This window comes from Dermochelys coriacea, chromosome 1 (assembly GCF_009764565.3).
Source record: "Dermochelys coriacea isolate rDerCor1 chromosome 1, rDerCor1.pri.v4, whole genome shotgun sequence".
NCBI lineage: Eukaryota > Metazoa > Chordata > Testudines > Dermochelyidae > Dermochelys > Dermochelys coriacea.
In genome coordinates, this window is record NC_050068.2 from 1,312,339 (window position 1) to 1,327,767 (window position 15,429).

Genomic DNA, 15,429 nt, shown 5'->3' on the forward strand with positions numbered 1-15,429 from the left:
TGCTCAAATAAATTTCATAATAGCAGCCGTGTCAAATAAATTTGTTAGTCTCTAAGGTGCCACAAGTACTCCTTTTCTTTCTGTGCATTTGTGTATGTTTAACAATTATTGTTAATTAGTAAGAAAACTAGGGATAGTACCTAGATCTCCCTAGGATCTGATACCCTGTAAATACCTAGGATGTATTGGTAGATAGTAGCTAGATAGATCTCCAGACAGATGACTGAGGGGAGACATGAGCAGTTTTAGGAGGCACACGGGGCTGTTGCTAAGGGATCAGAAATCAGTAATTCTCATCAGTAACTATCATCATTCTGGGCAGCAACTTTTGCTGAAGGATTGTCAGAACACCTAGCAAAAGACAGTTATAATGAACATATTCACATTATACAGATAAGTAAACTGAGGCCCAGGGAGACGTGACTTGGCCAGTGTCACAGAGAGAATGACAGACACAACCCAGGAGTCCTGACTTCCCTGCTCCAACCACGGCCTTTCTCTAAGTAACTAAGAGTGTGACAAGCATGAAATGGATTCAAGGTCTAGCTGTCCCTGTTTATTGGGTCAGTGTGATGGATTTTTTGGGGGGTAACCTGGAACTAGGATCCAGCTGAGACCTCTGGCATAACAGTCTGGGTTCTGTCTCACACTGTGAGCCTGTGACAGGCTGCAATCCTCTCCAGGTCATGCACTTACACAACAGGGACATTGCCAGCTGAGTTACATGAATGCTTTCACTAGCCACTCCTGAACCAACAACAGAGAGGTTTCAGCCAGTTCCCTGCAGCTCCCCAGCCTAGATCCCAGAGGTGTATTGTCTTGCCCTGGTCAGAAGCATGGCCGGTGTAAACGTATTACCCAGTCTGCCCCTCCCTCAAAGAGGAGAAGACACGACACCATCACCTGTTTCTGAGCATAAATCTCTTTTGTATTTCAAACATTCAAGTGTTGCAAAACATTGTAGTGTTACGCCCATGCGTGCTTGCAAAGTTCTGTTTACCTAGACAGAGAGCAACAGACAAGAAGTCCAAAGTGCAGACAATACAATGTTTATTGGGGTTAGTTTCCAATCAAGCATATTCCGAAGTCCTTTATACCAATCGGGCTTATCTTTATACATCGATAGAGTCTGTTTCCCAGTATTCCCTTCCCAACTGACACCGGTCTGACACCACAGAGCCTTTTGTGTGTGTCCCCATTCCCCATTCCCACCTCCCACCTCCCATTTCCAATTCCCTATTCCCTCCTCCTTAGCCAGTCCAAATATACCGGCAGTGCATGCCCCTAGCCACACCCCTTACAACTTATGGTCATGTTCCGTTCTGCAGGGTCCTTTGTCCCACCTCTTTTGTACTCCATGGGAGGGTCCCTGGACTTCAGGAAAGCAGACTTTGACTCCCTCAGGGAACAGATGGCCAGGATCCCCTGGGGGACTAACATGAAAGGGAAGGGAGTCCAGGAGAGCTGGCTGTATTTCAAGGAATCCCTGTTGAGGTTACAGGGACAAACCATCCCGATGAGTCGAAAGAATAGTAAATATGGCAGGCGACCAGCTTGGCTTAATGGTGAAATCCTAGCGGATCTTAAACACAAAAAAGAAGCTTACAAGAAGTGGAAGGTTGGACATATGACCAGGGAAGAGTATAAAAATATTGCTCGGGCATGTAGGAAAGATATCAGGAGGGCCAAATCGCACCTGGAGCTGCAGCTAGCAAGAGATGTCAAGAGTAACAAGAAGGGTTTCTTCAGGTATGTTGGCAACAAGAAGAAAGCCAAGGAAAGTGTGGGCCCCTTACTGAATGAGGGAGGCAAGCTAGTGACAGAGGATGTGGAAAAAGCTAATGTACTCAATGCTTTTTTTGCCTCTGTTTTCACTAACAAGGTCAGCTCCCAGACTGCTGTGCTGGGCAACACAAAACGGGGAAGAGATGGCCAGCCCTCTGTAGAGATAGAGGTGGTTAGGGACTATTTAGAAAAGCTGGACGTGCACAAGTCCATGGGGCCGGACGAATTGCATCCGAGAGTGCTGAAGGAATTGGCGGCTGTGATTGCAGAGCCCTTGGCCATTATCTTTGAAAACTCGTGGCGAACGGGGGAAGTCCCGGATGACTGGAAAAAGGCTAATGTAGTGTCCATCTTTAAAAAAGGGAAGAAGGAGGATCCTGGGAACTACAGGCCGGTCAGCCTCACCTCAGTCCCTGGAAAAATCATGGAGCAGGTCCTCAAAGAATCAATCCTGAAGCACTTAGAGGAGAGGAAAGTGATCAGGAACAGTCAGCATGGATTCACCAAGGGAAGGTCATGCCTGACTAATCTAATCGCCTTTTATGATGAGATTACTGGTTCTGTGGATGAAGGGAAAGCAGTGGATGTATTGTTTCTTGACTTTAGCAAAGCTTTTGACACGGTCTCCCACAGCATTCTTGTCAGCAAGTTAAGGAAGTATGGGCTGGATGAATGCACTATAAGGTGGGTAGAAAGCTGGCTAGATTGTCGGGCTCAACGGGTAGTGATCAATGGCTCCATGTCTAGTTGGCAGCCGGTGTCAAGTGGAGTGCCCCAGGGGTCGGTCCTGGGGCCCGTTTTGTTCAATATCTTCATAAATGACCAGGAGGATGGTGTGGATTGCACTCTCAGCAAATTTGCGGATGATACTAAACTGGGAGGAGTGGTAGATACGCTGGAGGGGAGGGATAGGATACAGAAGGACCTAGACAAATTGGAGAATTGGGCCAAAAGAAATCTAATGAGGTTCAATAAGGATAAATGCAGGGTCCTGCACTTAGGATGGAAGAATCCAATGCACCGCTACAGACTAGGGACCGAATGGCTCGGCAGCAGTTCTGCGGAAAAGGACCTAGGGGTGACAGTGGACGAGAAGCTGGATATGAGTCAGCAGTGTGCCCTTGTTGCCAAGAAGGCCAATGGCATTTTGGGATGTATAAGTAGGGGCATAGCGAGCAGATCGAGGGACGTGATCGTTCCCCTCTATTCGGCACTGGTGAGGCCTCATCTGGAGTACTGTGTCCAGTTTTGGGCCCCACACTACAGGAAGGATGTGGATAAATTGGAAAGAGTACAGCGAAGGGCAACAAAAATGATTAGGGGTCTAGAGCACATGACTTATGAGGAGAGGCTGAGGGAGCTGGGATTGTTTAGTCTGCAGAAGAGAAGAATGAGGGGGGATTTGATAGCTGCTTTCAACTACCTGAAAGGGGGTTTCAAAGAGGATGGCTCTAGACTGTTCTCAATGGTAGCAGATGACAGAACGAGGAGTAATGGTCTCAAGTTGCAATGGGGGAGGTTTAGATTGGATATTAGGAAAAACTTTTTCACTAAGAGGGTGGTGAAACACTGGAATGCGTTACCTAGGGAGGTGGTAGAATCTCCTTCCTTAGAGGTTTTTAAGGTCAGGCTTGACAAAGCCCTGGCTGGGATGATTTAACTGGGACTTGGTCCTGCTTTGAGCAGGGGGTTGGACTAGATGACCTTCTGGGGTCCCTTCCAACCCTGATATTCTATGATTCTATGATTCTATGATTCTATGAGGGGTAAGGATTGAGGTTGTACTCTAGTCAGTGCAGGCATTTCTCTGGTCTTTTAGTGTTTTACTTCCTCCCCCACCCCCAGAAGTCCCCTTTTTTCTGCAGTGACTGTCTATTTGCTTCCAGATCACTGATCAAAATATTCAATCACATCAGGCCTAGAACTGATCCCCGCAGAGCCCCACTAGAAACAGCCCCATTTGGTGACAATGGCCCACTGGCAATTGCTTTCTGAGATCTGCCAGTTTTTAATCCATTTTATATGTGCTTCACTGATACTGTAGAGTGTTCATTTTTATCTGAATGTTTTCCCTTACTTAATTAAATACCTCAGAGAAACCAGTCTCTTGCATCTGCGCAGTTTCCATGATCAGCCAAAGCACTCTCATTAAAGGATGACATTGGGTTTATTTCAGAAAACCCGTTTTACCCAAACCCTGTTATTGACTGACATTAATTATATTCCTAGACATTTTTGTTAACTAATCCCATACCAGCATTTCCATTGTTTCCTAACCTTGTCAAATCTTTTTTTAACTTTCCCTTCTTTGTTTATGCTTTAGAGTTAACACAGAACTGTTCTGTATTTACCATTTTTTCTATTATTTGGGCTCTGCTGCTTCCTGATTTTGTGTATCTACTTCCAAACGAGAAGTGTGGTTGATTGGTCAGTTTGTAACTCTGGTGTTCGTAATTCTAAGGTTCTACCATACACGCTCTTTAACACGGTCCTTGACTGCTAATGGACTGGAAAGTATTTCATCACTTCATGTGATATATGTACATCATAAAGGTTCTTTCCAAATGCAGAACTAAACTATGTCGTGAATACATCTGCCTTTTTTCAACTTTAACCAGTTTCTTTTCACCCACTAGGATTTGGCTTAAACTTTTCTAGGATTTCTTTTGATTTTTCCCCGATTATTTTACATCCCTTATCAATTTTCATAGCTTCCAATATGTATTGCTTGCTATCTATTTTCCCTTTATCCCATTAGTTCTATATTGATTGATTGGCACTTTTTGATTGTGGAATTGAGAATTTTTAACTCTCTAAAGATCACTTTTTAAAGAACTACCAATTTTCATTTTCATTTCCCTGTCTATATTTTTTCTTCCCAATCAGTTTTGCTGATAATTTGCCGCAGCTTTGGGGAATTAGCCCTTTCAAAGCATTAAGTGTCTAAAGATATTACTTGTTGGGAACTGTTCTCTGTTTGTCCATTTTAATGTAATCACTTCCTTTCTTTATTTTTCTCTCATCTATCAAATGCTCCCTTCTTTGTCTCTTCTCTAAATTAAATAATCGCAGACTTTTCATTCTGTCCACATATGGCAACCTCCCCCATTCTCATATCCTGTCTTGGAAACCCCCTTTTTATTTCCTCTGTTTTTTATAGAGACTGGGTGACCGAACCTGAGTGCATGTTCAGCGCAGGTTATTCTCCATTCCTTTCACATTTGAATATTGTCTTTGTTTTAGTCACTGCTGTGAATGAGCAAGTGTTTCCATGGAGCTGTTATCAATGATGCACAGGGATTTTTGCCCCTGTGGTGTGTAGCAGTTGGGATGTTTTCCCTGGCACATGTCTTGGCAAAGGTTTGGCTTTTTTTCACTCTCAGATTTTGAGTAACCCGGGGAATGGGAAAATCCCTACACCAGAGACCCTCTAGCTGGAGTCTCATTGCATTGCCTGCTGATGCCTATTGCTGTTACCCACACCACAGCATGTAGGAATTATTAAGCAGGGAGCACCATAATATAAGGAATAGGCATTAGCCAGGTCAGTAGTTCATAATTCATTTCCCTGAATTGTGAAAACACCATTTGTCTGTGTTTGAAGAGCGACAAATCTGCTTCACTCATGAAAACAGCCTCCAGTAGTGCATGTAGTGTCTCATATTAACATTGTCTCTCCATCCAGGAATTTTTACTGCGACCATCACCTAGAGCCTGGGCACATAAAGGAAGTAAGGGGAACATACGGTATATGCAGAAGACACCGTTCTGCCTACATTCAACATCCTGTTCATTGTGAAGAGGGAGCCAAGCCTCCATGGGCCCATGTACTATTTCCTCTGCATGCTGGCCGTCAGTGACCTGGTCCTGTCTACATCCACCCTGTCCAAAACACTGACCATCTTCTGGTTCAATTCCAGGGAGATTGATTTCAGTGCCTGCCTCACCCAGATGTACTTTATTCAGTGCTTCTCATTGATGGCATCTGGGATCCTTGTGGCCATGGCTTTGGATCACTACTTGGCCATCTTGACCCCCTGAGACATTCCACCATCCTGACAAACCCCGTGGTGGCCAAGATTGGCCTGGCCATGGTGCTGCGTGGCAGCATACTCGTACTGTCCACTCCCTTCCTGCTGAGGAGGTGGACATATTGCAGAACCAACATCATCCCCCACACATACTGTGAGCACATGACTGTGGTGAAACTGGCCTGTGCCGACATCCGCATCAGTCGTTACTATGGTCTCTCTGTGATATTCTTTGTGACTGGTCTCGATGTGTTTTTTATCACTGTGTCCTATACTCAGATCCTCAGGGCCATCTTCAGCCTCCCCACAAAGGACACCCGACTTAAGACTTTGGGGACTTACAGCTCCCACCTCTGTGTCATCTTAGCCTTTTACATCCCAGCTCTCTTCTCCTTCCTTACACAGCGGTTTGGCCACAATGTGGCTCTGCATTTCCATGTTCTCGTGGCCAGTGTTTACCTCCTGGTGCCCCCCCCCATGCTAAACCCCATCATCTATGGATGATGATCTGTCCCAGACAGATCCGGGACAGGCTACTCCATCTCTTTTCTCATAAAGGGACCTAAATTTTCTGCTCATGCTCTGCTCTCAGTGAGAGCTCCATGCAGAACTGGCTGATGACATGGTGCTGGGCCCCCTTCCCTGAATCACTTTTTGTACAGTACAAGTGACATTCAATCCTTTCCTGACCACACTATTCTGTATCAGACTGACAAACTGGGAAATGGGTCTGTGTACAACTCATTAAGTCATAGGGTGGCCACACATCTAATTGCTGGTAAATGAACTTTAAAGCTCCACCCACTGCCCCATCTCTTCCCATGGGTCGCTCACTCTTCTTCCCCCACCCATCAATTGCTGGATTGTCTCCACCTCACCATACCTTGCTGCAGGGACTTCATTTCAGATTTTGGTGTGTGGGGGCAGGGTGGGCAACTTTAACTGTGATCCCCGGGGGTACTTAGGCACTTCAAAACTCTAGGGTATTGGCAGATAACTTGGCAATTAGCTGACAGGAGCAGTGTTTCTAATTCCTACATAAAAGAAAGAAAATTAAAGTAATAATAAATATACTAATCTCTTATATAAACGTGTTTGACATCTTGTGGCAAGTCACTTAAGGACACTTAAGGACTACTTTCCCCATATCGGCAGCTCCAGATTCCTTGAGGACCTGCCCCATGTTTTTTCCAGGTGAGGCTGACCGGTCTGTAGTTCGCTGGTTTCTCCTTCTTCACTTTTTTAAAGATGGGCACTATATTTGCCTTTTTCCAATTGTCCTCGACCCGCCCCGATCACCACAAATTTTGAAAGATAATGGCCAATGGCTCTGCAACTCCCTCTGCACCCTTGGATGTATTGCAGCCCTATCTGCATGTCCAGCTTTTCTAAACAGTCATCAACCTGTTCTTTCACCCTGGAGGGCTGCTCACCTCCTCCCCATACTGTGTTGTACAGGGCAGCAGTCTGGGGGCTGACCTTGTCTTTGAAGAATGAAGGAAGAAAAAGCATTGGGTACTTCAACCTTTTCTGCATCATCTGTCCCTAGGTTGCCTCCCCCATTCAGTACGGGTCCCACACTTTCCCTGACCACCTTCTTGTTGCTAACATACCTGTAGAAACCCTTCTTGTTACCCTTCGCATCCCTTGCTAGCTGCAACTCCAATTTTTCTTTGGCTTTCCTGATTACAGCTCTCCTCCCTGGGCTGCTCCCTTGGCCCCTCTGGCTCTGGTCGGCACTGCTCCACTCTCCACTCAGCCTGGGCCCCTTCTCTCTCCTTAGCAGTAGGGGTGCACAAAGAATCACAGAAAGTCTGGTTCATTTGCTACCAGTGGCACTGAGTAGTAATCATCGATGAGCATTGAATTTCTTGTATTCCTTTCAACCTGCCCAGACCCGAAATGTGGCAACCAGGGTGTGGCAAGATTTGTAGATTATATGGCCTTGAGGGATCCTGTTCTGACCTCCTGCATCACACAGTCCATTGGGCTGCCCTTCATTAATTCCCTTTTGAATTAGAGCTGATCTTCGAGAAAAAAAATCCCATCTTGATTGCCAGTTGTCAAGGCTGTTTGCCCACTCTGACATTTTGAGTGCAGGAGGTGGGGGCCTGCAAAAGACCTTAAAGATACTTGCCACTAAAGGCTTGCCTTAAAACTCCCCAAGGTTACAGATTCTCTGGCCTTGGACTGTTATCGCTGCCACCACCCAAATGCAAAAACCTTCCTGAGAACCCAGGAAAGCACACATGGGAATTCCTTCCTGTGAGGTGTCTGCAAGCTCTTTTGTCCCACCCCCTGGAGAGAGCATGAAAAAAACAACCAGCTGTTGATACCATCTGAAAAATATGGAACATTAGTTCCACTCAGTAATTTGGCTGAGCGGAATTAGACACGTGCACACAGAACCTCCACCCTTAACACCATCTTCTTTGGAACCCCCCTTCAGGTAGATGAAGGCTGCTATCAAATCTGCCCTCACTCTTCTCTTCTGAAAACTAAATAATCCCAGTTCCTTCAGCCTCTCTTCATAAGTCATGTGCCCCAGACTCCTAATAATTTTCATTGCCCTCCACTGGACTCTCTCTAATTTGCCCACATTTAGGCCATTGCCATTTGTTTGACCTAGTTCAACATGACATTCAGATTAACAAACTAGCACTAGACAGTGTCATTAGAGCACTCATTAGATGGAGTAAGAACTGGCTAACTGACAGATCGCAGCAAGGAGATGTCCACGGGGAATCATCATCCAGTGGGTTTTTTCTCATGGTTCACTAAGGTCCTTAAGTACCTAACTCCCACTGATGTGTGACTTCAGGAGTCCAGGAGATAAGAGAAGGCTATTTCTACATGGGACTGTCAACAGTGAGCCCTCTCTTAGAGCAAGATGCCTAGAACAGGTCAGGGTTTTCTTGTGGGAGACCCGAGAGACGTGGGAGACCCAGATCCAAAATCTTTACTCTACCGTATTTGGAGTAGGGCCTTAAAGACAGGTCTCCCACATCCCACATGAGCGCCCTGAGCAGCAGAAAATGAGAATTTCAGGTGGGGCCCTCAGTATCTCCGGCTAGAGCTGTACAACTTTGTATAAAAAAACTTTTAGTGGATTAGGGATTTGAATCTGGGTCTCCCACATTCCAAGCGAGGGCGCTAAGCGACTGGTCTAAGAGATATTCTGGGGGTGCAAATACATAGACACATGTGCATGTAAACACACACATACCCACATGCACACTCACACACAGCAATACACATGCACAAATACAGGTGCACACACACACACACACACACACAGATGCACATGCACACACACAAACAGGTGGACATGCACGCACACACACACACACACACACACGGGCACACTTGTAAATACACACATTCCCGAACTGCAAGGCCTCATCCAGGAAGCATGATCTGAGAATGCCTAAAGGAACAGGCCTGCGTGGGGGGGGGGGGGGGATGGGCAGGGGAACTGCACATTGGAGTCTCCCAGCAGAATTGAGGCCTGAGTGAAGACTTTGAGCAGCTCGTTAGCTGTGGAGCAGCGTCAGCACTCGGGTTGCTTTGTGCAGGGTACTGGTGGAATCTGCAGCTCCTTCAGGGTTAGACAGCAGCTGAGCCGGGGTTTGAGAAAGGCATTAGCGCCTAAATTCAATATTTTCCTAAGAACCTTTGTGGATCTAGCCCTGGAAGCCTTTTTGGAAGATGCTTTAGTCAAACAGAAGTTAAGGTTCAAAGCCCAGGGGACGAGCTGGCTACATTGGAGGAAGCAGTCTAGTTCACGGATGTCCACCTTTCACTTTTCAAGAACTCTTTCCTCCTGTCTTTGTCTAAGGAGCAGGGTCCCTGCGGAAAAACAGTTTTTAATCTGTTCTTCCCATCCTAGACCCTAGTGGGTCTAATGTCCCAGCTGCTTGCCCTGCTAGAACCCGGGCAATGCCCCTTGCTTAGGTGGCTAGCAGCTCTCGGGTCATCTTGGGAGGATAAAATGGTGTGATGCTGTATGATTGAATATGACCATTTTTATCATTGTTGCTACCACAGTTATACAATTGCAACAAATGTTGTACAAAGTATGTCCTGTCAGGTGTCAGTGGGTAAGTTATGATTTGCTAAATTTGATTATCCTGTTTATATGCATGTATCACCTTTGTATCTGAAGTTATTAATATTGGCCAGGGTCTTGTATCTTATACATGTGTTGTATTCTTGGGTAAAACCCCTCACATAGAATTTATATTAAGGCCAGACATCAATGTGTCGATGGCCCTTCAAGGACACTTAGCTCTCACAATGGGCCATCGAAGAAACACACTCAGCAAAAATACAGGCATCATCTGCCCCCATGAGGCATTGAAACATAGAAGGACATGTGGTATGCTCATGTGACCCTGGACTCCATCTTGAGCGTGTAACTTTCCACAAACAGAGATAGTGATCTTTGTTTAGGACAGTAAAATTCCATGCACAGAGCAGAGGATATAAAAGGACCCCTGAGACATCCCCACCTTGTCTTAATATCCTCCTTCAGTTCTCTGGTCTGGATTTCTATCAAGGAAGTTCTGAAGAAGGACTAATGATCCCCAACTTGTCTGGGTGATTCCAGAGAGACTTTTGCAAGTGAGCAGTTTATTCCATCACTGCTGTGGTCCTAATCTCTGAACACTGAAAAATCACTTGGATGTATCTGATCTATCAACCATTTATAGCTCTTCTTCTTTTCTTTCATTTTTAACGCTTTAATATTTAATTGCTAAGGGATTGGCAGCGTCATGATTATTGGGTAAGATCTGAGTTATATATTGACCTGGCTAAGTGGTTGATCTCTTGAGATTAGAATGAGTCTATATGTGGTGAAACTGACCACCCATCATGGAGTCCAGTATCTGGGTGGTTAGCTGAGTGCTGGGATACCTCAGGAGAATGCAATTTTGGCTTCCGGTTAATCAGTGTGGTGAGACAGAAGTTAACATTTGTTGCCATAGGTGATGAGTTATATGGGCCCATGGTGCCAGGGCACCAGGAATATTCCTGGCCCTGGGGCCTGGCTCCAACAAAGTTGGGGCCGAGTCTCTCTCCTGGCCCCATCTGTCACCCCTACACGTTCCCCGGGGTGTCCCCTTAGCCCACCTGCCACCCCTGGGTGATTTAACATGGCCCAGGATGCCCCACCTGCCACCACCAGCAGTGCAGTGGAGCTAAGCGGCTTCCTACATGCTCTCTGCAGATGGCTGCTGGCAAGTCCCTGCAGTCCGTGGGCAGCTGTGTCTCCATGTGCTGCCCCTGCTCTGAGCACCCCTGCAGCCAATAGGAAGCTGAGGGGGGGTGCCTGGGGGCAGCAGTGCATGGAGACCTCCTGTCCCACCCTGCCTAGGAGCTGCTGCTGGAGGGGATGCTCCAGGTAAGCACCGAACCCCCCACCCTCTTCCATAGCCTGCACCCACATCCCCTCCCCCACACCTCCTGCACCCCCCAAACTCCCTCCTGCACTCCCACTAGCTCCCCCATGCTCCCTCCCACCCCAAATTCCCACCTGCACCCCCACCACCGCCCTCCCACCCCTCTTGCACCCAAACACCCACCCAGAGCCTGCACCCCTCACCCCCTCCTGCATCTCCACCCCCTACTCAGAGCCTGCACCCAGCACCCAAATTCTCTCCTAGACCCTGCACCCCAGACCTCCTCCCCAAAACTAAACTCCCTCCCAGAGCCTGACCTCTCCCCCCTTCTACACCCAAACTCCCTCCCAGAGCCTGCACTCTGCACCCCTCATGCACCTCAATCCCCCTGCCCCAGCCCAGAGCCTGCACCCCAACTCCGTCCCAGAGCCTTAGGAAGTTGGTGGGGAGAGCTTGGAGGGGGGCAGGCTCTGGGCATTCTGGGCACCACCACAATTTCTACAAACCTGCCACCCCCATTTGTTGCTGGCTTGGTAGAATCTAAGGATAGAACAACCACCAGTCTAGGGTGAGGCTGCCCCATTTCTCAGCAGTTTGCCTGAATCTGCCATCCTCAGCTGTGTCCCACTGAGGTACGGTAACACATGGGCACCACTGACACAGACTATTGCTCACTACTCCCAGGACTCTCTTAGACCTGACACATAAGGTCCATGCAGCAGCACAGAGGCCTGGTGCACGATCTCCGTTGTTTTCTCTAGTGAGGGGATCTCCCCTGATTTCAGTGGGGCTGCACTTACTTCCACCAACTAAGGATTTAGCCCAAATAATTTAACTAGCGATAAAGCATCATCAGAGACCAGTGAGCTACGATTGAAGAGTCCCAGCTCTGCCACAGATTCACTGGGTGACCTTGGGCAAGTTAGATTTGCACTCTGAGCCACAGCCTCTCCATGTATTAAATGGAGATTATTATTAGTTATTATTTCCATTGTGCTGATACCAAAAGGTCCTAATCAGGGCCTTCGAGGGTGCACTCTGTAGAGTTCTAGGCACTGTGTGGTCCCTGATAAACGACCAAGACAAGGCTGAACACTGAGCTGTGTGGAAACCTGTTTTTGCGGCCATAGTGTTTAGCTGTTTCATTAATAAATTCCCCCTGTTTAAGAAGGACAGCAACTCCACTGATCATGACACACAAATAGCCTCAGTGCATCTAACACAACTAAAAGGAGAGGTGGGGTGGGGATCAGGATTCCCTATTCTCTCCTCTACCACTGACTCATTGTGTGACTTTGGGTAAATCAGTTTATTGCTCCGTGGTTCAGTCCCTCCAAGACACGGGGATAATACTGCCTAGCAGCCTAGCCAAAGAGCTTCTAGATGTAGTAACCAGAAGCGTCATGCAGAGCATATGTAAGAGTCAGCTCACAGTTCAGCTTCAGCCCCTGGGCAATGGGTGTACCTGTAGTTCCAGGTAAGGTGCCGTGTCCGTGTGTAAATACCCGGCTAATGGCAGATGTGCTGTTTATCTCCCTCCCTGTGAGCTACCACATCCACCCTGGCCTCTGCCCAGCATCCCGCCTTCCCAGCTAACGTGAGGGCTTATGCTTCCACCTCTCTCAGCTGTTGTCCTCCTAGTTTCAAAGCTGATTCCTTGCCTTGCTCCCTAGGCCTGGGTGAGGGCAAAGGACTCCCAGCCCATACCCATAAATTGCCAATGGCGGTTGTGGGATCTCCGTCATTGGAAATTTTTAAGAGCAGGTTGCACAGACACCTCTCAGGGATGGTCTAGATCAGCGGTGTCCAATATGTTCACCACTAGCAACATGTTAGTCTAATAGGCTATTGAATTGTGGCTAATGCATGTGGCTTTTTTATACTGTGGCTAATAAGAAAAATTCAAAACCACAAGTGTGGCTAGCATCGGATCTCTATTGGTCACCATTGATCTAGATGGTGCTTGGTCCTGCCATGAGCGCAGACGACTGGACTTGATGGTGTCTCAAGGTCCCTTCCAGTCCTATGATTCTATGCTGGGACTCTGCTTGCTACAGGCTCCCAGCTGTGAGTAACAAAAGGGAGCTGAAAGTGAAAGATATAAGCGACACAATGGTCTCTTCCTTCACAAATTTGTAGCTGAGCTTTAGGAGCCACAAACTGTATGATGCACAGTCTTTCCCGCCTGTATTACAGCTTTGCTCCCACCCTCAGCTGCTTCTATACAGCTTTCTGGCTTCCCTCTCTTCCGCTGACTGACCTGTCAGCCACAGCGCTGCATGCTCAGTGCACTCACGTCAGGTTCCTTGTCAAGCTGCAGCAGTTCCCGTCCCACCCTGGAGCAGAGGGAGTCCAACTGGATTGGGGAGGGAGGTGGAGATAATCCAGGGAGTTACAGAGGGATGGAATGAGTGAGCAACACGGATGGGTCCCTGTAGGAATAGGTGGAAAGGGGCAGAGCCTTGAGGGGAGAGGTTGGGCGGGTAGTGGGGCCTCAGAGGTTCAGTTACCAGCAATTAGAAAGGGGACAACTTAATGAGTTCTACATAGACCAGTTCCACAGTTTGTCACACTGACACAGTACAGTGAGGACAGGAAAGAATTTAATGTTTCCCTGACCGTCCAGTCAGTGATTTAGGCCAGCTCTGTACAGAGCTGGGTCTGAGAACCAGGGCACCAGGAGACAACTTTAGGTGTCTTTATGAATAAAGAGCAGGAGCAGCCTGTCCCGGATCTGTTTGGTCCTCACCCCGTAAATGATGGGGTTGAGCAAGGGGGGCACCAGGAGGTACACGTTGGCAATGAAAACATGGAAATACAGAGGTGGGAGCTGCAGGTCCCCAAAGTCTTCAGCCAGGCGTCTTTTGTGGGGAGGCTGAAGATGGCCTGAGTATCTGGGTATAGGACACAGTGAAAAAAAACACATCCAGACCCATCACAGAGAATATCACAAAAAGACTGTAGTAACTACTAAGGTGGGTGTCGGCACAGGCCAGCTTCACCACGGCCATGTGCTCACAGTGTGTGGGGGGGATGATTTTGTTACTGCAATATGGCCACCGCCTCGCCAGGAGGAGATAAGGCAATACAAAGATGCCTCCTCGCAGCACCACGGCCAGGCAGATCTTGGCTATTATGGGGTTTGTCAGGGATGGTGGAATGTCTCAGGGGATGGCAGATGGCCACATAGCAATCCAAAGCCATGGCCACAAAGATCCCAGACTCCATCACTGTGAAGCAGTGAATGAAGAACATCTGAGTGAGGCAGACAATGAAATTGATCTCCCTGGAATTCAATCAGAAGATGCTCAGCATTTTGGGCTGGACGGAGGTGGACAGGACCAGGTCAGTGACAGCCAGCATGCAGAGGAAATAGTACATGGGCCCATGGAGGCTCGTCTCCCTCTTCACAATGAACAGGATGGTGAAGTTCTCCAAGATGGCTATGGAATACATGGTGCAGAAGGGGATGGAGATCCAGACATGGGCCACTTCCAGGCCAGGAATGCCCAGCAGGATGAAGGTGGAGGGGTTGGTGAAGTCGGTTGTGTTGGAATCTGACATGGAGTAGTGAAGCAGGTGTCCAATGCTGAGGCAGAGCAGTGTATCTTGCATGTACTGTACGTTCTCCTGACTTCTTGTATGTGCCCAGGGCCCAGGGTGATAGTCTCAGTACAAATGCCTGGATGAAGAGACAATGTGAATATGAGACACTACATGCACTACTGGGGCTGTTCTCATGGGTGAAGTGGATTGGTCACTCGTCACACACTGAAAAATGGCATTTTCATTATTCAGAGAAATGAAATATGAACCACTAACCCTACTAATGCCAATTCCATATTTCATGGTGCTCCATGCATCAATAATTCCTACACATCTTGATATGAGAAACCTTAATAGGCACTAGCAGGAAACACGAGTGTGGAGACTAGTTATCGATCATTGTTTCTTAATACAATGAGAGCCAGACTAGAGAGTCCATTATGTAGGGAGTTTTCTATTCTCCCAGTTGCTCAAAATATGAGAGTGGAAAAAAAACCCAAACCTTTGTCAAGATATGTGCCGGGGGATACACACCATCTAGAACAAACTTCAGGGAAAAGGTTGGGGTGTCACTGATAACAGCTCCATGGAAACACCTGCTCATTCGCAGCAGAGGCCAAAACAAAGACAATGTCCGGATGCCTGAGGAGTGGGAAGGAGAATAA

At 47.5% G+C, this 15,429-nt stretch overlaps 1 protein-coding gene and 1 pseudogene across 1 annotated transcript; one reads left to right on the forward strand and one right to left on the reverse strand.

Annotated features, from left to right (window-relative positions):
- Positions 1-5,245: 5,245 nt before the first annotated feature.
- On the forward strand, positions 5,246-6,382 carry LOC119863385 (putative olfactory receptor 52P1). The gene is given in 4 exon segments (XM_043503921.1): positions 5,246-5,276; positions 5,522-5,812; positions 5,815-6,317; positions 6,320-6,382. Coding segments are annotated over 4 exon segments (888 nt in total).
- A 7,525-nt stretch (positions 6,383-13,907) lies between these two features.
- LOC122457813 lies at positions 13,908-14,782 on the reverse strand (annotated as a pseudogene).
- Between the last annotated feature and the right edge of the window lie 647 nt (positions 14,783-15,429).